Source organism: Monodon monoceros, unplaced genomic scaffold (genome assembly GCF_005190385.1).
Source record: "Monodon monoceros isolate NGI ecotype Baffin Bay Population unplaced genomic scaffold, NGI_Narwhal_1 Super_Scaffold_21, whole genome shotgun sequence".
NCBI lineage: Eukaryota > Metazoa > Chordata > Mammalia > Artiodactyla > Monodontidae > Monodon > Monodon monoceros.
Genome location: NW_021703778.1, coordinates 134,223,226 through 134,248,227, shown reverse-complemented (window position 1 = coordinate 134,248,227; position 25,002 = coordinate 134,223,226). Strand labels below are relative to the sequence as shown.

The window sequence follows — 25,002 nt, the reverse complement described above, 5'->3', positions numbered from 1 at the left end:
AGGGCCGGGAAGAAAGGAGGAATCGACGTGATCTGATGACGCTCGCCCCTCGGCGGCGAACATTGATGGTGTCATCGAGGGCCCGCCCACCCGCCGGCGACCCATTTCCGAGCTGCACCAGAGCATGAGGTGAGGGTCTGGTCTTGGAGCTAGCTGCTGGGCGACGCAGAGAAATGAGATGGTGACGTTGGTGAGATGGCGGCCGCGGTGCCCTTGATAGTTCGAAGAGGCTGAGGGTATGGTGGCGGTACGGGTCCGCTCGGGGCTGCTCTCCGCCTCGCGCTCTCTGGGCGCGGAAACGTCACGAGGTCACCCACCATCTGGTGCGGAGCCTAGGTCTGAGTACGGCGGAGTGAGGAGTGTTTCATCTTTTCAAAAGCTTTCCGATAGAGCCTTTAGCCACATTTTACATGCGGAAAGACGAGACTCACAATAAGTGATTTACCCAAGATCACACATCTGGTTAACTTCTATACCCAGTTTGAACCCTGACTGTGAACTTTGACAGGTGCTTTACAGGGTTCCCGGGCAGGGCCCTTTTTTCTGACACTTACTTCTTCGGTATTCCAGAAGGCAAAATTAATAACTGATACTGCTACTGGGATGTGCATATAACACTTAGCAAAGTTCTCGTCTTCAAAATACTGAACTGCTACTGGGATGTGCATATAACACTTAGCAAAGTTCTCGTCCTCAAAATACTGAAACCTCTAGTTATAGGCAGGACTTGTGGCAGTAAAACATCGAAGACATTGAGATAGATTAAGAGCGCAGGCACTGGATTTTAATCCTCGCTCAGCCACTTACCAGCAACGAGACTTCGGGTCAATTTACCTACTTCTGAGCTTTAGTTTACTCGTATACAAGATGAGAATGTGATACCACACACCTCCCAAGATTGACAATGTGCATAAAGCATTTAGTACAACATCTGGCCCATTAAGCATCCATAAGAATATCCTTTTAAAAATTGACATTGGTAAAATCGTAAATATAGTGACCATTTCGTTTAGAGATGATCCTTTAACTTAAACTTCAGCCTTCTAATTCCAAACATATTCTGTAGAAAATTGTGGGTGGGGAGGTTTATTGACTATAGGGAGGGTGATGGATCACTAAGTCCTAGTCCTGGCAGCAGGTGGATTGAAGGTTCAAATCTTCCAGTCATCCTGTCCTAGAAAAGATAGTATACTTCTCACATACCACTAAAAGTTTTAATTATCAGCATTTAGCAGGCTATTTAAAACAGTAGTGAATTTAAATTTTTATCCTCAAGACCTATTGTGAACATGTTAAGTTAGTTTGTAACTTTATGGTATTTCTTTTAATTAATACTTTTTTTAGGATCTTATGGAGGCCATTTGGATTCTCAAGAAGACTTCTCAAAGTGGAAAGCTGTAGAGTAACTGAAGCAGAATCACTGAGTCCACTAGCTTGGGCATCACTGATACAGAAGCTTAGCAGAGCACCTGGTATTTTCTTGTTGGATCAAAGAAAAAGATTCTCAACCATGCCTGAAACAGAAACAAATCAGAGAGACTCTGAATTGTTTTCACCCCCCTCTGATGTTCGAGGAATGACAGAACTTGATAGAACAGCTTTTAAAAAGACAATCACCATCCCGGTGCTTAAAGTGAGGAAAGAAATAGTCAATAAATTGATGCGATCCCTTAAAAGGGCAGCACTGCAGCGCCCAGGCATAAAACGTGTGATTGAAGATCCAGAAGATGAAGAAAGTAGACTAATTATGTTGGATCCTTATAAAATGTTTACTGATGATTCCTTTGAGAAGGGAGAACTCAGTATTTTAAAGCAGCTGAATGTCAATCCACAGATATCTAAATATAACTTGGAACTAACTTATGAAAACTTTAAGTCAGAAGAAATCTTGAAAGCTGTGCTTCCTGAAGGTCAAGATGTGACTTCAGGGTTTAGCAGAGTTGGACATATTGCCCACCTGAACCTTCGAGATCATCAACTGCCTTACAAGCATTTAATTGGTAGGTGTGTCTTAGTAATATTCACATATTAGAAAGCAATTAGCAAGTTCTAATTTTTGTTAAAAAAAAATTTTTTTAATGCCGAATTACAGAATCAGGACATTTTATCATTTTAATTTTAAGCTGGATCTTAAGCTACATATTCTTTCTTTTGAGGGCCATTTTGGAATACTCTTCCCAGAGTCATAGCAATCTCTAAATATCAATTCAAGCTTTTGTGTACACAATACGTAAGCATAAACTTGAATCACTTGCTTTTGTAGAACTCTTTGGCAGTTTATTATTTTGGTATACAGGACTTGTTAGTCCTTCAGGACTATGTTGAATGCTAGGTTTCGTGAGTGTTTCATAGTCAAAAGGGCAAGACACTGTTTAGTCATGCTTTCATTGATGCAGTTAACTGAGCCTCTTCTGTATGTCAGGCACCATACTTTTTTAGTGTTCCTAGCCTTTTAGAAACACTGCTGTGTATCTCTCTTAACTCTGTAGCCCAAAGTTGAAGCGTGGGTCTTTTATGCTTTGGGATAAGAAAGAACTAGAAGACTAATCAAAATCGCACTTGTTCTTATATAAATATTTAATTCCATGCATTCTCCAGATTAATTTTTTTTAATGTAGAGTAATTGTCAGAACTTCTGAGAATTATTTTCAGCTTTAAAATGTAGTGCTCAGTGTTTTGCATGGGTAGGATTTCAGAGCTATGCTATTACGCATTTCCTTTGTTTTTATTGATGAAAGGAGCTGATAATGCATAGTGATAACATAATAAATACTTAAGCAGATCCTTATAATTATGACCAGGTGCAAATGTCAAGTATAGGCTTTCCTATGAGTCATTGCCTATCGTAACTCAACATTCCTTTTAGCACTCTTATTTTATAAACTCTCTTTCATAAAGGGGCACTCATAGATTAAAAGTGAAATATTTTCATACAGTGGTAATTCTAAAGCTATTACTATAGACCTTCAGAATATTTTTTTTATTTCATTTCAAACTAACTTCTGTACCTTAAAAATTGAGTTCTAATACCTGAAGCAGAACAAGATAAGAACAACTATTGACAAGAGTTTATTGACATTATCATATTCAAAATCAGGTACTTAACTATCAGAGAGAAATTGGACAAATTCTGGTTGTATTTAAGCATATTTGTATTATGGAGTACTTTATACTAACTTACAGATCAAGTTATCTTTCCTTATACAATGAGATAGTGTACAGATTCTTTTTTTTTAAATTAAATTTAACTTATTTTTTTATATAGCAGGTTCTTATTAGTCATCCATTTTATACACATCAGTATATACATGTCAATCCCAATCTCCCAATTGATACCACCACCACCACCACCCCCTGCCGCTTTCCCCCCTTGGTGTCCATACGTTTGTTCTCTACATCTGTGTCTCACTTTCTGCCCTGCAAAACGGTTCATCTGTACCATTTTTCTAGGTTCCACATATATGCATTAATATACGATATTTGTTTTTCTCTTTCTGACTTACTTCACTATGTATGACAGTCTCTAGGTCCATCGACGTCTCTACAAATGACCCAATTTCATTCCTTTTTATGACTGAGTAATATTCCATTGTATATATGTACCACACCTTCTTTATCCATTTGTCTGTCGATGGGCATATAGGTTGCTTCCATGACCTGACTACTGTAAATAGTGTTGCAATGAACATTGGGGTGCATGTGTCTTTTTGAATTGTGGTTTTCTCTGGATATATGCCCAGTATGGTAATTCTATTTTCAGTTTTATAAGGAACCTCCATACTGTTCTCCATAGTAGCTGTATCAATTTACATTCCCACCAACAGTGCAAGAGGGTTCCCTTTTCTCCACACCCTCTCCAGCATTTGTTGTTTGTAGATTTTCTGATGATGCCCATTCTAACTGGTGTGAGGTGATACCTCATTGTACTTTTGATTTGCATTTCTCTAATAATTAGTGATGTTGAGCAGCTATTCATGTGCTTCTTGGCCATCTGTATGTCTTCTTTGGAGAAATGTCTATTTAGGTCTTCTGCCCATTTTTGGATTGGGTTGTTTTTTTTTTTAATATTGAGCTGCATGAGCTGTTTATATATTTCGGAGATTAATCCTTTGTCCGTTGATTCGTTTGCAAATATTTTCTCCCATTCTGAGGGTTGTCTTTTCGTCTTGTTTATGGTTTCCTTTGCTGTGCAAAAGCTTTTAAATTTCATTAGGTCCCATTTGTTTATTTCTGTTTTTATTTCCATTACTCTAAGAGATGGATCAAAAAAGATCTTGCTGTGATTTATGTCAAAGAGTGTTCTTCCTATGTTTTCCTCTAAGAGTTTTATAGTGTCTGGTCTTACATTTAGGTCTCTAATCCATTTTGAGTTTATTTTTGTGTATGGTGTTAGGGAGTGTTCTAATTTCAATCTTCTACATGTAGCTGTCCAGTTTTCCCAGGACCACTTATTGAAGAGACTGTCTTTTCTCCATTGTATATCCTTGCCTCCCTTGTCATAGATTAGTCGACCATCGGTGCACGGGTTTATCTCTGGGCTTTCTATCTTGTTCCATTGATCTATATTTCTGTTTTTGTGCCAGTACCATATTGTCTTGATTACTGTAGCTTTGTAGTATAGTCTGAAGTCAGGGAGTCTGATACCTCCAGCTCCTCTTTTTTCCCTCAAGACTGCTTTGGCTATTTGGGGTCTTTTCTGTCTCCATACAAATTTTAAGATTTTTTGTTCTAGTTCTGTAAAAAATGCCATTGGTAATTTGATAGGGATTGCATTGAACCTGTAGATTGCTTTGGGTAGTATAGTCATTTTCACAATATTGATTCTTCCAATCCAAGAACATGGTATATCTCTCCATCTGTTGGTATCATCTTTAATTTCTTTCATCAGTGTCTTATAGTTTTCTACATACAGGTCTTTTGTCTCCCTAGGTAGGTTTATTCCCAAGTATTTTATTATTTTTGTTGCAGTGGTAAATGGGAGTGTTTCCTTAATTTCTCTTTCAGATTTTTCATCATTAGTATATAGGAATGCCAGAGATTTCTGTGCATTAATTTTGTATCCTGCAACTTTACCAAATTCATTGATTAGCTCTAGTAGTTTTCTGGTGGCATCTTTAGGATTCTCTGTGTATAGTATCATGTCATCTGCAAACAGTGACAGTTTTACTTCTTCTTTTCCAATTTGTATTCCTTTTATTTCTTTTTCTCCTCTGATTGCTGTGCCTAGGACTTCCAAAACTATGTTGAATAATAGTGGTGAGAGTGGACATCCTTGTCTTGTTCCTGATCTTAGAGGAAATGCTTTCAGTTTTTCACCGTTGAGAATGATGTTTGCTGTGGGTTTGTCATACATGGCCTTTATTATGTTGAGGTATGTTCCCTCTGTGCACACTTTCTGAAGAGTTTATCTTAAATGGGTGTTGAATTTTGTCAAAAGCTTTTCCTGCATCTATTGAGATGATCATATGGTTTTTATTATTCAATTTGTGAATATGGTGTACCACACTGATTGATTTGCATATATTGAAGAATCTTTGCAGCCCTGGGATAAATCCCACTTGATCATGCTGTATGATCCTTTTAATGGGTCGTTGGATTCTGTTTGCTAGTATTTTGTTGAGGATTTTTGCATCTATATTCATCAGTGATATTGGTCTGTAATTTTCTTTTTTTGTAGTATCTTTGTCTGGTTTTGGTATCAGGGTGATGGTGGTGTCATAGAATGAGTTTGGGAGTGTTCCTTCCTCTGCAATTCTTGGAAGAGTTTGAGAAGGATGGGTGTTAGCTCTTCTCTAAATGTTCGATAGAATTCACCTGTGAAGCCATCTGGTCCTGGACTTTTGTTTGTTGGAAGATTTTTAATCACAGTTTCAATTTCATTACTTGTGGTTGGTCTGTTAATACTTTCTATTTCTTCCTGGTTCAGTCTTGGAAGGTTATACCTTTCTAAGAATTTGTCCATTTCTTCCAGGTTGTCCATTTTATTGGCATAGAGTTGCTGTAGTAGTCTCTTAGGATACTTTGTATTTCTGCAGTGTCTGTTGTAACTTCTCCTTTTTCGTTTCTAATTTTACTGATTTGAGTCCTCTCCCTGTTTCTTGATGAATTTGGCTAATGGTTTATCAATTTTATCTTCTCAAAGAACCAACTTTTAGTCTTATTGATCTGTGCTTTTGTTTTCTTTGTTTCTATTTCATTTATTTCTCTCTGATCTTTATGATTTCTTCCCTTCTGCTAACTTTGGGTTTTGTTTGTTCCTTCTCTAGTTCCTTTAGGTGTAAGGTTAGATTGTTTATTTGAGATTTTTCTAATTTCTTGAGGTAGGCTTGTATAGCTATAAAGTTCCCTCTTAGAACTGCTTTTGCTGCATCCCATAGGTTTTGGATCATTGTGTTTTCATTGTCATTTGTCTCTAGTTATTTTTTGATTTCCTCTTTGATTTCTTCAGTGATCTCTTGGTTATTTAGTAACGTATTGTTTAGCCTTCATGTGTTTGTGTTTTTTACGTTTTTTCCCTGTAATTCATTTCTAATCTCATAGCGTTGTGGTCAGAAAAGATACTTGATACGATTTCAATTTTCTTAAATTTACTAAGCCTTCACATGTGAACCAAGATGTGATCTATCCTGGAGAGTGTTCTTTGTGCACTTGAGAAGAAAGTGTAATCTGCTGTTTTTGGATGGAATGTCCTATAAATATCAATTAAATCTATGTGGTCTATTGTGTCATTAAAGCTTATGTTTCCTTATTAATTTTCTATTTGGAAGATCTGTCCATTGGTGTAAGTGAGGTGTTAAAGTCCCCCACTATTATTGTGTTACTGTCGATTTCCTCTTTTATAACTGTTAGCAGTTGCCTTATGTACTGAGGTGCCCCTATGTTGGGTGCATATATATTTATAATTATTATATCTTCTTCTTGGATTGATCCCTTGATCATTATGTAGTGTCCTTCCTTGTCTCTTGTAACATTCTTTATTTTAAAGTCTATTATATCAGATATGAGTATTGCTACTCCAGCTTTCTTTTGATTTCCATTTGCATGGAATATCTTTTTCCATCCCCTCACTTTCAGTCTGTATGTTTCCCTAGGTCTGAATTGGGTCTCTTGTAGACAGCATATATATGGGCCTTGTTTTTGTATCCATTTAGCAAGCCTGTGTCTTTTGTTTGGAGCATTTAATCCATTCAGCTTTAAGGTAATTATCGATATGTATGTTCCTATGACCATTTTCTTAATTGTTTTGGGTTTTTGTAGGTCCTTTTCTTGTCTTGTGTTTCCCACTTAGAGAAGTTCCTTTAGCATTTGTTGTAGAGCTGGTCTGGTGGTGCTGAATTCTCTTAGCTTTTGCTTGTCTGTAAAGCTTTTGATTTCTCCATTGAATCTGAATGAGATCCTTGCCGGGTTGAGTAATCTTGGTTGTAGGTTCTTCCCTTTTGTCACTTTAAGTATATCATGCCACTCCCTTCTGGCTTGTAGAGTTTCTGCTGAGAAATCAGCTGTTAACCTTATGGGAGTTCCCTTGTATGTTATTTTTCATTTTTCCCTTGCTGCTGTCAATAATTTTTGTCTTTAATTTTTGCCAATTTGATTACTGTGTGTCTCGGTGTGTTTCTCCTTGAGTTTATCCTGTATGGGACTCTCTGCACTTCCTGGACTTGGGTGGCTATTTCCTTTCCCATGTTAGGGAAGTTTTCAACTATAATCTCTTCAAATATTTTCTCGGGTCCTTTCTCTCTCTCTTCTCCTTCTGGGACCCCTATAATGCAAATGTTGTTGCGTTTAATGTTGTCCCAGAGGTCTCTTACGCTGTCTTCATTTCTTTTCATTCTTTTTTCTTTATTCTATTCCGCAGCAGTGAATTCCACCATTCTGTCTTCCAGGTGACTTATCCATTCTTCTGCCTCATTTATTCTGCTATTGATTCCTTCTAGTGTAGTTTTCATTTCAGTTATTGTATTGTTTATCTCTGTTTGTTTGTTCTTTAATTCATCTAGGTCTTTGTTAAACATGTCTTGCTTCTTCTCGATCTTTGCCTCCATTCTTTTCCCAAGGTCCTGGATCATCTTCACTATCATTATTCTGAATTCTTTTTCTGGAAGGTTGCCTATCTCCACTTCATTTGGTTGTTTTTCTGGGGTCTTATCTTTTTCCTTCATCTGGTACATAGCCCTCTGCCTTTTCATCTTGTCTATCTTTCTGTGAATGTGGTTTTTGTTCCACAGGCTGCAGGATTGTAGTTCTTCTTGCTTCTGTTGTCTGTCCTCTGGTGGATGAGGCTATCTAAGAGGCTTGTGCAAGTTTCCTGATGGGAGGGACTTGTCGTGGGTACAGCTGGCTGTTGCTCTGGTGGGCAGAGCTCAGTAAAACTTTAATCCACTTGACTGCTGATGGGTGGGGCTGGTTTCCCTCCCTGTTGGTTGTTTGGCCTGAGGTGACCCAACACTGGAGCCTACCCGGGCTCTTTGGTGGGGCTAATGGCGTACTTTGGGAGGGCTCACGCCAAGGAGTACTTCCGAGAACTTCTGCTGCCAGTGTCCTTGTCCCCACTGTGAGCCACAGCCCTCCCCCCCGCCTCTGCAGGAGACCCTCCAACACTAGCTGGTAGGTCTGGTTCAGTCTCCTATGGGGTCACTGCTCCTTCCCCTGGGTTCCGATGCACACACTACTTTGTGTGTGCCCTCCAAGAGTGGAGTCTCTCTTTCCCCCAGTCGTGTCGAAGTCCTGCAATGAAATCCCACTAGCCTTCAAAGTCTGATTCTCTAGGAATTCCTCCTCCTGTTGCCAGACCCCCAGGTGCGGAAGCCTGCCGTGGGGCTCAGAACCTTCACTCCAGTGGTTGGACTTCTGTGGTATAAGTGTTCTCTAGTTTGTGAGTCACCCACCCAGGAGTTATGGGATTTGATTTTATTGTGATTGCACCCCTGCTACCATCTCATTGTGGCTTCTCCTTTGTCTTTGGATGTGGCGTATCATTTTTGGTGAGTTCTAGTGTCTTTCTGTCGATGATTGTTCAGCAGTTATTTGTGATTCCGGTGTTCTCACAAGAGGGAGAGCACATCCTTCTATTCCACCATCTTGAACCAATCAGTGTATAGATTCTTATAAATTTTTAAAGTGCTGACAAAAATGTAGACTTTGATTATAGGGCATCAGTATACCATTGCTGGTGTACTTTATCCTTGTAGCTTTTTCTGCTCTGGCAAATATTTGACATAAAGAACAATTTAAGTAAATGGACATTTTATTTAGATAAAACTCTAAAGAATCTATGTTTCTTTTATTTGTAAACATTATTTTGCTGGTATGTGTTTCCAAAGTGGAAGTATCTGTTTCAAATACACAATCAAGCAAACATTTGGTTTGAGGCCAATGAGGACAGGCTGGTGTTTTCTGGGACCATTTGTTCCCAAAGTCCTTACATCTCTTCCTTCTGTTTTTTAACCAGTTCCCTATGGTCTACCTGTTTGCTTACTGCTGTATTGATACATTTGAGAAGACTAAGTAAAAGACACGGAAAAATATTAGGTAGAACAAAACTCCTCAAAAATTTTTTCTTATAAATGTACCCACACATTTTTTGTGTGTGTTTGCATTGGGGGCTGTCAGACATTAACTTTAGTAATCTGTTGAATTTTTAGAATTGCATGCCTCTTTACACATACTAGATGCAGGTTTTGTCTATAAACCAAAAGAAAGTATAGTTCACATCAATTTCATACTTGCAGTTTTAGCTTTTATTTTGCAACCAAACAGCAATATTTATTATGAATTCTCTGCTTTTAGGCCAAGTTATGATTGACAAAAATCCAGGAATCACCTCAGTGGTAAATAAAATTAATAACATTGATAATACCTACCGAAATTTCCAAATGGAAGTGCTATCTGGAGAGGAAAATATGATGACCAAGGTATGGAGTATTTTATTGTCTCCTAATATAGTGTATATCAAGATTAATGTTTGAAATCAGAATAGATAACAAAGATTAAGAATATATAATAAATACCCAGTATTGATGAATATGTGAGAATGTGAGCATTTACATATACTATTGATGGGAGTGCAAATTTGATACAGTCAGGAAGAGTATATGGTAATATATTGCAGTTTTGAATAGACACATCCTTTGACCTAGCATTCCATTTATAGCAAGTTATCTCAAGGATATAATTGGACAAAACTGTAATGATGTACGTACTAGGTTCTGCATCATTTTTTTTTTTTTTCCTTTTTTGGTTGCGCCGTGTGGCATGTGGGATCTTAGTTCCCCACCAGGGATCAAACCCCCACCCCCTGTAGTGGAAGCACGGAGTGTTAACCACTGGACCGCCAGGGAAGTCCCTGCATCATTTTTATAATAATAAATAAAACAAAGAAATGGAAACAACCTAAATGTCATCAGTAGATAATTGATTACATTTTGGTATAACAATACAATGGAATACTTCATCATTAAAGATTATTTATATTTAGCTCCATACTTAAATTGTCCACTGACACGTTAAGTGACAAAAAATAAGTTGTAGAATAGTATATATAACATAGTTACATTTTAACTATGATAATTTTAAGTATGTAAATATGCGTATACACCAGAACATTAACAGTGAGCATATTTTTACTTGGTATAGTTACTGGTGACCTTTGTTATCATCTGTATACTTTTCTACTGAGCACATATTTCTTTTATAAGAAAAAACAAATCTATTTCAAAGAAAAAATAATTTAAAATATGTAGGAACAGATTCCTGGTATAAACCACTTTCTTATTTTCCACCCCCCAAATCCTCTGGAGCGTCGGATATAATAAACCTTTTTTAGCCCCTTAGATAATTACATGTTAACATTATGTGAAATTTTGTACCCAAGCTAAGAAATAGGTTAAACTCTCTCCATAATTTTAATAACAAAAGCCACTCTTAAAGTGTTAGTCATATCTTTCAAACAGGACTTTATAAAACTCAGGAGAGAACTTATGCAAAATAATTTTAAGATTCTGGGCCAATATTTCTCCAGAATTTAATAGTGTCAGGATATTAAAATACCATTTACTACACACTTATTTTAGGTCCTGAGCTAAATGCTTTAAATATAACAAATCCTAAGAGACCCACAAGATAATGGTTGTTGTTATTCATACTCTCTTTATGCAGATGAAATAACTAGGAATGGCTGAGCAGAGTGTTTGGAGCAAGGCTTCTGACTCGAGTCCATGCATGGTCTTTCCTTGTATACCAAACCTCCACTGCCTACTACTTGTGTGTAATGTATGAGGTCTGTTATGGCAAGCAAGATTTGAATATGAATCCTTTGGTAATAACAGTGCTTATCTCAGCTGACATGAAGACCTACTAAACTTTAGGCATACCCTGATTGAACATTGTGCATGTTCTTTTCTTGGTACTGACCCTTAGGGTAACAGATAGTATCATTCTTCTCATAAAGAACATCTAAAAGTTCTGAGAAACTTCTGTAATTTTATAAATGCCTTGTGATTGATTTCCTAAGTCAACTAACGCTTGTTCTTAAGGACATACTTTATACCTAATATTTATACTGTCAAATAAATGTAAAAACTCAATATAATTTCTTTGCTCCAAACAGAATCACATTTAAGTTTAACTATAGGAGCTCATGCAACATTTAAGTAGTATGTGTGTATATTGTGAGGTAAAAAGATTCCTAAAGTGAATCTGCTGAAAGTCATGCTTAACTAAGGTAGCAAGATATCAAAGACAGCATGATAAAACCAGAGGGATACTTAGAATCTAATTTTTTAAGCTAGAACTGTGATTCACACTAAAGAGCTTAAAAGGGGAGTAGAAAGGAGATTTCGGAAAAAGCATCCCAAGACATATTTAAGCATTCCAAGTTATATACCTAGAAAGAGTTTTAGTTGGCAGAATCATAAAGAAACATTTCCAATACTGGAACCTTAATAATATGGCCAGAGCATCTGATGTGGTCAGGAAGAAAAAAATATGTACAAATTTGGAATTAAGGTCCATGAAGAGAGAATACAGAAGATATCTCTGTCATATTTATAGAACTTAGGAACTCTCTGGCCTTTGATTCTTCATCTATTAAAATAAGGGGCTTAAGATGATGGGTGAGGTCACGTTCTACAACTATAATTTTAGTTTTGTTTTCTGTTTTCTATCATGTTTATGATAATCCCCAAAGAAATGCTTCAAAGTCTTAATTTTGTTCAAAACGTTGCTTCACTGTATGTATTTAGTTTATCCATGAAAACTCAGATTTGGGAAAGGAGAAAGTAGGGGAATAATTTGTTCTATACACTGGCTCTATTTATAGACATGAAACCTGCAAAGTCCAAGTAACTGTCTGAAAACATAGCAAAATACCTCCAAATTCAATGACATATGACACATCTATCATGACTCCCCCTGACAAACTGAAAACTAAGGAGGGAAGCTTGCTTGCTGTGTAGAAGTGCTGTCTGCAACTTAGCTACCCACCATGAAGATATGTGTAGTGTGTTCTTTCAAAGTATAGGGTTTTTTTCTATCAGGTGACAGGAGAGAGTATAATTAAGCCAGTCAATTGGCCTATCTGAAAAATTCCTAGTGTGATTGGAGAACCACTTTATAGCCCTTTAGGATGATGGAGAACCATTTGGCTTTGAAGAGATAACTTTTCTCATGAAAACTTCTAATGCAAGATATTAAGTGGCCTCAAGTATAGCATAAACACCAGAATTCTAATTAAAATGCCTTTAAATGCACTGCTTTTTTTGCTCTTAATAATACTAAATTTAAATGTGTGTGTGTCTGTGAGTGCATCCATCCAATATCAGTGACTAGAACTTAAGACTAAGCAGTTTAACCAAAAGCATAATACCTTTTTCAGGTTCGAGAGAACAACTACACTTATGAATTTGATTTTTCAAAAGTCTATTGGAATCCTCGTCTCTCCACAGAACACAGCCGTATCACAGAACTTCTCAAACCTGGGGATGTCCTATTTGATGTTTTTGCTGGGGTTGGGCCCTTTGCCATTCCAGTAGCAAAGAAAAACTGCACTGTATTTGCCAATGATCTCAATCCTGAATCCCATAAATGGTTACTACACAATTGTAAATTAAATAAAGTGGACCAAAAGGTGAAAGTCTTTAACTTGGATGGGAAAGACTTCCTCCAAGGACCAGTCAGAGAAGAATTAATGCAGCAGCTGGGACCACTGTCAAAAGAAAGAAAACACTCTGTGCACATTGTCATGAACTTGCCAGCAAAGGCTATTGAGTTTCTCAGTGCTTTCAAATCACTCTTAGATGGACAGCCATGCGGCAGTGAGCTTTTTCCCATTGTGCACTGTTACAGCTTTTCCAAAGATGCTAATCCTGCTAAGGATGTTCAGCAACGAGCTGGAACTGTGTTAGGCATCTCCCTGGAGGCATGCAGTTCAGTTCACCTAGTAAGAAATGTGGCCCCTAACAAGGAAATGTTATGCATCACTTTTCGGATTCCTGCTGCTATACTTTACAAGAACCAGACCCTAAATGGAGGTGAGCAATTTCTGGGAAATTAAATGTAAGCTGTAATACTTTTCATATAACTTTCTGGGGCTACATATATATTTTATATTATTTTTTAAACTTGGAAATAGGTTAAACTCATTCTAGTTAGATATTTCAGTTCAAGACCCCTTGCCATTCAATTGTGACTACTTTCTCACAATTTTACAAATTTTAGTATGATTTACTGTTCAGTCTAGTAGAAGTCTACTTCATTAAAATAATAAATCCGCAGGAATGTTACTATTTCATGTGTAAGTTAATTAGATTAAAAATCTTTAAAATGCCTGTATTACTTGCTTTTTAAAAGTATTTTCAAATGTTAAGTATCTTACCTAATATAGATTTTCTGGATTTGTTACAGACAATCATGAAGATCCACCTATTAAACGCCAGAGGACAGATAAAGACTTTTAGGAAGAAAAAACACAAATTGCTTCAATCACTTAATTGGAAATATTTTCTCCAGCTCCCCACTAGACCTTTATGTAGTGAAATATCATTTGTATGATTTCTATATTTTAGCATTCATTTACTTTAGTATTGAACCCTTATATTTTGCCCTAGCTGTCTTATAAATTGGGGATTATCAAATTAAAATTTAAATAAGTCTACTAAATACATTTTTATGTTATAATTTTATCATCAAATATATCTAATATTTTATTAGATAAATATGTTTAAATATTGTCTTTCTCTTGGGAAAATAGTTTCTGAAGGTAGGATAATTGCGTGCTAACTAGGAAAGAACTAATCATTTTACAGTCATCCTTAGTTGAAGAGTGTAGCTAAGTTTTATATAAGTACTCCTACACTATTACTATAAAAGTACTAACAAATGAGATTATTTAGATCAGAGATAGGCAGACTATGTCCAGCAGGCCAAATCTGGTCCACCACCTGTTGTTGTATGGCAAGTGACCTGAGAATGGTTCTTACATTTTTAAATGGTTGAAAAAGAATCAAAAGAATAATATTTTGTGACGTGAAAATTATATGAAATTTGAATTTCAGTGTCCATAAATAAAGTTTTATTAGAACACACCATACTCATTTGTTTACATACTGGCTATGGCTGCCCTCATGGTATAACAGCAGAGTTGAGTAGTTGCAACACAGATGGGATATGATTCTCATCACTTCATACTGCTGCTCAGCACACTAGAAATCACAGTGACACAGTTATAACTCAACAACATTTTGAGTGCCATGTGTATTGCCAAGCTATAACATTTTATTTTACTATTACCAGTATGTATCCCTCATTCCAAAATAAGAAAAGTGGCCATTCATGCTTGCTTTTAAGGCACAGTAGAGTGTGAATTTTTTTGCCATTGAATTAGATGACAAAGCATCTATACCTGAGCTGAAGTACAATATACTTTGACATTTCTCAAAGAAGTACTCATCACAGTATTTCCAACTCACAGGCAAGCAACTGTCAGAAAAATTAGGTATTTAAACTGGAAATTCATGGCAGAATTTCTTCACAAAATGAAAGTGAGGCTACAACCAAAGTAAGTCTCCAAGTGACTCTTGTTAAACCAAGCAAGGAAAACCATTTACTGTCGGTGAATTAATTGTGTTTGAAAGCAGCAGTCTAAGAAATGTGTCTGGAGAAAGCAAACTTGTCTAGGACTGTTGGCCTTTTGGCAAGGACAGTTGCTCAGAGTTGAGAACATTGAGAGCACCGTCAATAGTCAGAAAGGTAATGAGTCCAAGTAGTTCTTTACTCTTGATGAGTTGATAGACATTACCAATACTGCTCAGTTCTTGTTTATTTGAGGCGTCAATTCTGACTTTGAAGTTACTGAAGAATTAGCCTCTATGAATACTCTGCACGGAACAACTACTGGTGAATACTTTCAAAGAAACTGAGAAAACTAATTCTGTAAAACCTGAAGTAGAATCTGATGTGTTATAACTGATGATGGTTAAAAAGAAAAGTGTGAGGTAGAAAAAGCTCTAGTTGGAAAAATTTACAAAGCTTATGAAAATGCACGGTGTTTAAAACCTATAGTTATTCACTATATTATTCACCAGCAAGTACATTGCAACAAATATTTGAATCTATCATGTGTTAGTGAACCAGTAATGTCAATGATAAACTTCATTTGCTTTCATGGACTTTAACCATCCTCAGAGTCCTTGAATTTTGTCAGAAATTGAAGCTGAATTTCTTCAGCTTAACCTAAGTTTTATTTGCTTAGCAATTGTAAGGTATGACTGCAATTTTTGGGGGTCATGGACAAGACTGAAATTTTTCTTAAGAAGAATCAACCTTAAACACTTCTAAAATACTGAGTGTCTTTGGAAATTAGTTTTTGCTAAAGACTTGATAATATTTCTCAAAGATATCAACCTACAGTTACAAGGCAAACATAACTTTAATGTGAAACATACTGCAGTAGTCTGAAATGACTACAACTGTACATTTCTCATGCTATCAAAAATTAAAACAAGAAACAAGATTTTCATTCTCATAAATTAGCAGTGGATATATTTTCTGAGTTCAGCATTCTTGGAACCTTGGTGCAAATGCAAAGGAAATTTCCGTATTTCAAAATCCATTTAACTACAATTGAACTTCCATCTGATCTTCAATTGGAAGTGATTAATGTGTTATTGTAATGACATGCTAAAAGGCAAATACCAAGGGATTAAGAATCTCATAGTTTTACAGATGCCTTCCAAGTGATGTATATGTTCAGTTAAAATCACATGTTCTAGAATTTGGCAGTATCTGTCTGAAAAGACTTTTTTAAAGATGAAATGTGTAAAATCTCATTACATATAACCATCAACATGTGATCAATTAAAATTCATTTTGATGATAGGAACACTTAGAACCCCAATCAAAGGAAATGTAATTCTCCAAAAAGCCCTACAAAAAATGTACTCAATTGTATTTTGAAGTCTGTTAATTTAAAAAATTGTGCCAATTTATTGTATCTCTTGTATCTACATAATGGCCTCAGTTCTGTCTCTTGGCCCACAAAGCCTAAAATATTTACTCTCTGGTCCTACAGAAAAAGTTTGAGGACCCCTAATCTAAGTCATTAATTACAAACTCAAATGCCTTCAGAAGCTAGGTAATATAAATAGATGACGGCAATAAATGGTAAGAAGTATAGGGAAGTAATGAATTGGAGCTTCTATTCCTTATCAAAGGACACTTAAAATGGTTTTGGAGTTCAACCCAACCTATCCTATGCAAAACCTTGAGGGCTAATTCAGCCAGGGATTGCTAGTTTGGGACTTCTAATTTTCTTCCTCTCCCTCCCCTCCAAGTGTATGTAGGTCAAGGGTCAGCAAACTTTCTGTAAAGGGCCATTTAATGTTTTAGGCTTTCTAAGCTATAGGTCTCTGCTGCCTCTCAACTGCCATAGTAGTCCAAAAGCAGCCATAGATAATACATAAACACATATTCCAAAAAAAAAACTATGAACACTGAAATTTTAATTTCATATGCTTTTCACATGTTAAAAAGTATATTATTCCTTTGGCTTTTTCCAACCTTAAAAATATACAGACACCAACCTTAACTCATGGAGCATACAAAAAAAGGAAGCCCCTGGATTTCGCCAGGGGTCTACAGTTTTCCTTCTCCCGATCTAGGTGAAGATAATTAATTTGCAAGTAGGCATAAGAACTTTTTTCCTAGTACTGTATTGATACATCCATGTGCTAGGCTATACATATTAAGTGTGGGTGCAAATGATGTTCTTATTCATATGTAAAGTGGTAAGATCCATTTAGTCACCCCTTAATTAGAAAAAATATGCAGTATATAATTGTAAAGAAAACAGAATTCCTGGGGCTTCCCTGGTGGCGCAGTGGTTGAGAGTCTGCCTGCCGATGCTGGGGACACGGGTTCGTGCCCTGGTCCGGGAAGATCCCATATGCCGCGGAGCGGCTGGGCCCGTGAGCCATGGCCGCTGAGCCTGTGCTCCGCAACGGGAGAGACCACAACAGTGAGAGGCCTGCATACCGCCAAAAAAAAAAAAAAGAAGAAAACAATTCTTTAAATGCTTCTATTAACACACTTTAACCTCTCCTCCTTTTTCCCTCAGAGTGGATAAGTGAACATGTGATTATTTCATTATTTAAATTTGGCTCATCCTGAACTTTTTGATGTGATACCTAGTAACTGAACTCTTGGTTAATCCACTAGAAAATGACAGCTAGAGCACTCATTAGGTAGAATTTTTTAATTTTGTTAACTTTTTGACAAGTTTTCTGCCACCTTAATTAGATTTTGAAATGATTATTCCAAACCACCTGCTGACAGCCTAAAGGTAACTTCTAAGAGAAGCTTAACTCAAATATTTATTGAAAGAAATTAAGGAATACTAAATAATAATGCATCCTAATTACCAAGTAAATGTATTCAATCCATTAATATCTGCATAAAAGGGAGTGCAGTTAGCAGTCAAATCATGTTCTACATAATGAATTCCTCAGGACTTCTCTCAAGGATATCAACACCATTATTTAGTTGATGTCACTTATATCCCATATAAGAACTAGATACTTGATCTGTAAAATTTCCTGGAAGTCTTAAGAAGTTTGACTACTCAGATTTGGTTTTGCACAGCTGTTGTTTTTAAGTTTGACAGTTTGACAGTTATCTCTAGAACATGGACTCTGCAGTTTAACCACTTGGGTTCAAATCCAAACTCTTCTCCTTTTAAGAGGTATTGACCTTTGGCAGGTTGCTGAACCTCTCCATGCCTTAGCATCTCCGCCTGTTAAAATGGGGAAATAATATTAGCACTATTAGAAGGATTAGACAATTCAAAGCATGAAGCACAGTGCTTGGCATATAGGTTAATGCTCAGTAGTTGTTTCTGTGCTAGTGTTATAAAATATTAAAAGACTTATTAAATTCATGTAGATGAAAAGACTTGTACAGCCTTTTGTCTCTGAGAGAGGAAATCACTGGGAGGATTGGGGATAATTTCATCAATGTAGAATATTTGTTATTTAGTGAATTGTTGCCATTAGGTTATCTTTCACCATTCCCTTTGATCTAATAGGGTCAGTTAACTTCTAAACCCAGCCTATTGAACAAAGTATGGCCATAGTAAGGGCAAAATAATTACAAACATATCTAGGTGGTGGAATTTAACTGATTTGCCAAATCAGGTGCAGGCAATTTCCACAATAATAAGGTAGGCTCAAAAAAAAGTTTTGAAAGCCTTTGAAATGTTTTGTTAATAATTAGTTCCTTCCATTTAAATACATCATACAAGGTACTGAGAATAAATAACAGTGTTTCTTTTTTAAAGACTGGATACCTTACTTTGGCAGCTGAGTACAGAAAATCTCTAACCACAAGTCCAACGTTCTCACTATTCTTTGAACAGATTTATGTATTGTACTTAAAATGCTAGTCCTCTATTGGGGAAAACTAATAGATATGAGAAATAGGATGCAGACCAGTAGAGTTATAGATAGAATTAGACTTGGATAAAAAACTTTTGTTCTAATTTTGGCTTTTTACTAACTTGTGTATATGATCTTGGCCTACTCAATTATTCAATGCCTTGGTTTTCTCAATTATCAAAGATAGTTAGAAGTGTTATAAAGATGAAGATGTACTCCTGAAATTAATACCTACTTAGTCAAATAAGATGGAGCTGTTACATATGGATATTCCACCCTAATATAACCCACAAATCTTGTTTCACATAACTTGCCACTCTAACAACTGTTGTAATGGAGATTTAATAAAAAATCCTTTAATTTCCTTGAGAAACAATGTCCCATACCCAGTTGTCTAGGTAACAGACTCACACAAGGTTGAGATACTACAAATATATATCCTATCCACATCCAAACTCTTTAAGCAACATTCTGGGTATACTAAAAGCCTTTGAAGTTTCAACAGAAACTGTACCAGAGTGTGCAATTTACTCATAGGGAAATTTCATTTAAAATATATTCATTCCAGTCTCCAAGGTTTCATCATAAAATGAGCTCACATTGAGGTGAAAGGTGCCTTTTAAGTATTAAATTTTATTAACTTACTTCTTTGAATTTGTCATGAAAGCAGGTTAGTACTCTGGTTTAGCCTAAGCGAGGCTCACAGCTGGGAACTATAACACATTGATCAAGGTTCGTCTCACTTTCCACTGCTCAAAACAGGCACTGAGTCCTTAATGTTGAGAGACTGACATTATCACAGGTCAAGTTTTACTTGCCACAACCTGTTGGTAGAAGGAAATATATCCACTTGTCTGGACTAGTATTAAGAAGACATTGGGGAAAAAATGGAACATTTTATGAGAAGAAATAACAGACTTGGATATTAACACTAAGTGTCGTATTCAAAATGGCATTTTTAATGTGTGTTCAAGTAAAACACTGTAATAAGAGAAAAACCACAAAACAGTATAAAGTCTAGCTTTATTTTTTAAAGGATTTTACAAGTCTGTCAACCTCAAACATACACAGGTGAATTATTCATAGCTTCCATTAGATGAGTCTTAACAGCTTCAATCCCTCTCAGAAAAATATAAGTAAAAAATAAATCTTTTTCACAAATATTTATCCACTATATTACTCAGCTTAGTTCTGAAATTTGCTCTCTATAAATACTTTAACACAGCTGCTAGTGGTAGTACTGTTGCTGTACAGCTGCACATGGCTATAATTTTACAAGTCTGCTTTACTTCTGCTAGCTCCCTGGTTCGGCTCCAGGGTCCAAATCTTATAGAGGAGAAATAAAGGTTAACTGGGCTGCCAGAAAAGCCCACTGAATGCATCCTGTAGTGCTCTGTGACAAGCCAGAGAAGAAGTATAGCCTCCAGCAAGGTCCTGTGGAGAGGCAGCTCTGACATGGTTTAAATACCTAAAACAAAACAAAAAGTGTACCATTGATATAGAAAGCACATATAAATTGGTAACACTTTAAAAAGCAATAGTAAAACTGATTCAAATGTTAAAGAGGAATTCTAAGGCTGAAATGTTCAGACTTTATAAATGCATTATTTCCTTTTAAAAGGAAACATACCAACTCTAAATTATAAAGCGAATTACATTAAGATCTAAAAACAGCTCTGAAGGAGGTTTCAGAAATAATACTTGTTTTTAAAATGTTCCCTATTCCCAATTTTCAGAACTAATCTATTTTGCTGGCTCTTGTTCGGGTACCTAACTGCCGCTCTCCTTCCTGGCATACTCTTAATAAATAAATGCACATCATAATACTATTGTATTACTAAAATTTTACATAAATATGTTCTGAAGAAAATACGTAAACAAGTGATAAAGGGGAGAGAACACACTAGTTACTTCAAAATTACTTCAATATTACAAAAATATATTGTCTCCCTCCTTACAGGAAAGGAAACCTTAGAAAATTACATCCAAAACTGAGCTTGGGTTCAAAAGAATGTCCCAATTAGTAAATACAGAAGAGTCTTTTGAGTCAATCTCAAAAGGCTGTAACAGATACTATTATTCTTCAATTACACACATGTTACTTAGCAATTAAAACTTTCTACCTTGATAAAGGTACACAAACAGCCCTAAAAAATGGGATAATCCTGGCCAAAGAGGGACAACTTCTTAGCATGACTACCAGCACTGTCAGAAAACAAGTATGTCCAGCTTTGCTTTAATGCCTAGTTTAAGAAACCACATTGTTTCTTCAGGCCTCAGGAAGTAAAGGAGCTTCATCCACCTAAGAATTACAGGTATAGCAAATGAATAAATCAGGTACCAGAACATTTTAATAGCTTGGAAACTTTTCTATTCATTCATTCAGACTTCCTGTGTGTCAAAGTCTTGATGCATGAGCAACTTATTATTTCTAACATAATAACAAGTCTGTTTTTCATTTGTATCCATGTTTAATAAGCTTGTGTGATTAAAAAATATATGGCAATACAAGAGGCCAAATAGAAAAAGTGGTCAAAGTAAGACACAGCATAAGCTCCTGCAATTGGCTATAATTTATTCACACTGCCACAAATCAAGGTGTTAATTCTTTGCTTCTCTGCCAAGGGTGAAAGGGGAAAGTGAAAGGAGAAAGGAAATGAATATTTATTGAGCAACAATCTCCAAACTTTTTTGATAGTATATTTATAGCAGTAAAACTATTTGAGCGTGCAGCTCTAAAACTTGTATACTTGTTCATAAATTACATGTTTATATATTATATACTATTACATAGTATATACACATAATATAGTAAGTATATTATAAAATATATATAATTTGAAACATTTAAAGGATGAAACCAAAATGTTTAAATAAAAGTTCTAATATTTTCTCCCTACACCCCATCTTACATATCCTGGTGGGATGCATCTCACTTTTGGAGACTACTGTTATTAAACAGTTGTTGTCAAACTCTTAATAAAACCTTGGGTATCACGGGATTTAAATAGGGATTCACCAAACCTAATACATGGCCACAAAGGTATCTGCTTATTACCTCCCAGGATAAAATAAAATGTCCACTGTTAAGACTATGATGCATGAGAAATGAGGTAAGTGTTAAATCACCTCAGAAAGTCTAAAAATTAACCTGGAACAGCATAAAATCAATTTCTCTTCATTGAGAATTCAGTAACTATCACACAAATAAGTGAGTAATATTTTTACAGGTATCTTGAAAATGAAAATGTTCCATTCCTGACACAAGTTTCCAGCTAAGTTTTATCCACACCCCAGATAGCGTTGTATCACCCTTTTCTCTTTCCTCAGACCCTCAAAAGCACGTCTTAGCTCCAATGGCTCTTTACTCATGGCAAAATTCAAGTACCACAGTAGAATGCGTCAACCTTACAAAGCCAACTATCATAAATGAGAACTGGTTTTCATAACTGAATACAAACCACTGTGCAACTAGCTGTTTTAATTCATCACATTTTGGTATAACTTGCTTCTGGGAAAGTTGAGTCATACCATCTCTGGCTTGGCAATTCAAGCATAAACTTGCAGTGTACATACAACTTTTTATATGTTATCCTGAGAAACCTGAAACAGCTGCACTGCTGGCAGGAAAACATAGGACCACCAGTAAAATATCCAAAACAGTTGCATCTTTTAATTTATGACTGTGCACTGTTTCCATAAAGAGTATATAAAACAGTTCAACTTTTTATAGGTAAAATGTAATAAACAGTCATACTTATTGATGTCATAAATGTGTTTTTAAAAGTTTATTTAAAATGATTCATTAGTGTTTGAAAACAGTATTTCTTGAATACAGTCATAATCTAGAGCAATGAGCAAATATTTTAAAATTTGAGTTATTAATGCTAATTTGTAGATTCTCACTGCCAACATCAAGTCCATTAAAATTTCTTTGCATAGCATTGAAAAAAATGCATTTCCTTTCTAGCAATCACTTACATTAAACATATTTGTAAGTATGATTCTTTAAAGACCTGCTTATTTACATTACTGTTTTTGATCTCTAGGGCTGCACAAAACAGTTATTATTAAATATTTCGACCTATTTTCACCATAGCAATCTACATTAATTTCAATTTTAAAAAATAAAACAGGTCATTCTTGTTATTCAACTGTGGGCTTTTATTTTCTAAGTATCTTAATGTTCTTAAACCCTTTAATTATTGTGGTATACCAAAGCATTTTGAAGGATCTGCAACACTGAAACCACACAATGAGAATTTAGTGTTTTGCCTACTTTTTCACATTAATCCACATCTGTGTTGATTTAATTCTTTCATGACCATTACAAGTACATCACTGAATAGGATTCCTGGGGTTTCTGGCAGAGGTCAGTATCATTTCATGTACACCTTTATACAACAGAATAAGGAAGAAGTCTTAGCCAAATTTATTTCCAAAAGTCAAGCTCAGTTGGATTTTGGAGCCTGGAGGTAATTGCTCTGACTATTTAGCCAATCCCAGGACAGTATTTCTGTTTTTCATGGGTTTATTTTAAATACCTGTAAATCTTACAAGCAGAAACCAGGAAAGAAAAAAAAGAGGTTTGCTTATTTTGGTACCTATACCTTATTTTTACTGAAAGCAGACTAAACTCAAAGATTTAAAAATCATACCTTTGATTATTTTCTTTAATAAGGCTAAAAAAAAAAAGTATGTTTTCAAAAGCATGTCTAAGATAATTCCTGTACAAAGGGCATCTTATGCCCTAATTTATACTACGTCTAAAGGTGCCTTCCTTTGCCATTACCCATCAAAATCTCTTTCAAGCAGACTTTGGAGAAGGAGGAGGAAAAGGAGGGAATGGATCCTGAGAGGGGAGTAAAGGATTAAGCATAAGCAAACCACACTTGAAAGCCTGTTCCTGAACTTTGATTTCCTACACTGTCATTTTCTTCTGTTACATTTAGCAGCTTTTGCTCCCAAAGAAGGTGGTATAATTTACACTTAGCTTCAGAAAGACTTCATTTTCTCAGTTCTTTAACATAAGAGAGTTCCTCTGAAATTACTCTTTTACTATTTCCCTTCCTTTAAAAGCCCTATATTGACCATATGGCTGAAGTTTTGGACTCAGCTCATTTTAGTGCTATGTAACAATTCTTTGAGTTCTCAGCTAGGGGCAGAGGGCAGGGGTTGTCACTCAGAACCAAGAGGCAGCACTCTTCCCCTCCAGTCATAACCTCCTCATGAAAACCCTTGAAATGCTTTTGGCTCCAGAGAATCAAAGAATCTCAGAATTTAAACTGAAATGAAAATGTGAAGTTCATATTAGTTTCCTCCACCTCAAATTACCAGGCCCTATGGAGAGTTTAAAAATTAAAAAAAGTCCAAATTTTTAACTCCATTGAGTTGTAAAGTTGGACTGGTTCAAACTAAGAAAGGGAATGAACTCTAGAGACTAAGACTTTCTTTTTACAAGGTGGCCCATTTTTTAAAGTCTGCATTTAAAGCCATCATGCGTTGAAAAGACCAGTTCCAAGTAGTTCTGCCTCCCAGCCTGCAAAATTCAAATCTAAGTACCATTAAGAGAGATCAGCTAACACATCTCAGCTGTCAAGACCAAGAGCTCTTATAAGAAATTCAGCCAAAGCTATAAAAGATTTCCCTTAACAGCCTGAAGTCTATCTCAAGATTTAAAAACAATCAGAGCAATGATGTGCTCAGACAATTATCACTAAAATGCAGAAGCATTCTAAAAAACTGAGGTTAGTGCTCAGGTGTCCTAATCCAATCACAGTGTCAGAAAAACAGATAAACTGTCTACAAAGAGAAATTGATAACCATATATTCTAACATAAATGAGGAAAGCGCTACAAGTCAGAATTACTGTCCATAATTCTGAGGGCAGTTTGGTCATAAAAATACATGGCTTCATGAACTGCAACCAAAAATATAACAAATTCCACAAACAGTCATGATGCTACTCTTCACTTTATTATCTAGCCAGCAACTTGAATAAACTACTTATTAAAGCTGATTTCAGACTTACACTAACATAATTGGTAATCAAATGACCAATTATTCCAGACATTTAGAC

General features: G+C 35.8%; 2 protein-coding genes across 3 annotated transcripts in view; one reads left to right on the top strand and one right to left on the bottom strand.

Moving 5' to 3' along the window:
- TRMT5 (tRNA methyltransferase 5) lies at positions 1–14,120 on the top strand. The gene is made up of 5 exons (XM_029239086.1): positions 1–129; positions 1,345–2,000; positions 9,787–9,911; positions 12,872–13,526; positions 13,900–14,120. The coding sequence occupies exons 1-5, from the start codon at positions 125–127 to the stop codon at positions 13,950–13,952; spliced, it is 1,494 nt and encodes a 497-aa protein (XP_029094919.1). The 5' UTR covers positions 1–124; the 3' UTR covers positions 13,953–14,120.
- Positions 14,121–19,932: 5,812 nt separating this feature from the next.
- Positions 19,933–25,002, bottom strand: part of MNAT1 (MNAT1 component of CDK activating kinase) — a 210,983-nt gene continuing 205,913 nt past the window's right edge. The window contains exon 8 of one of the 2 annotated variants that reach the window (XM_029237486.1): positions 19,933–20,391. In XM_029237486.1, the coding sequence (XP_029093319.1) occupies positions 20,271–20,391 (121 nt within the window). In that variant the 3' untranslated portion in view covers positions 19,933–20,270. The remainder of the gene's footprint in view (positions 20,392–25,002) is intronic. The other variant, XR_003795844.1, reaches the window with a different exon arrangement.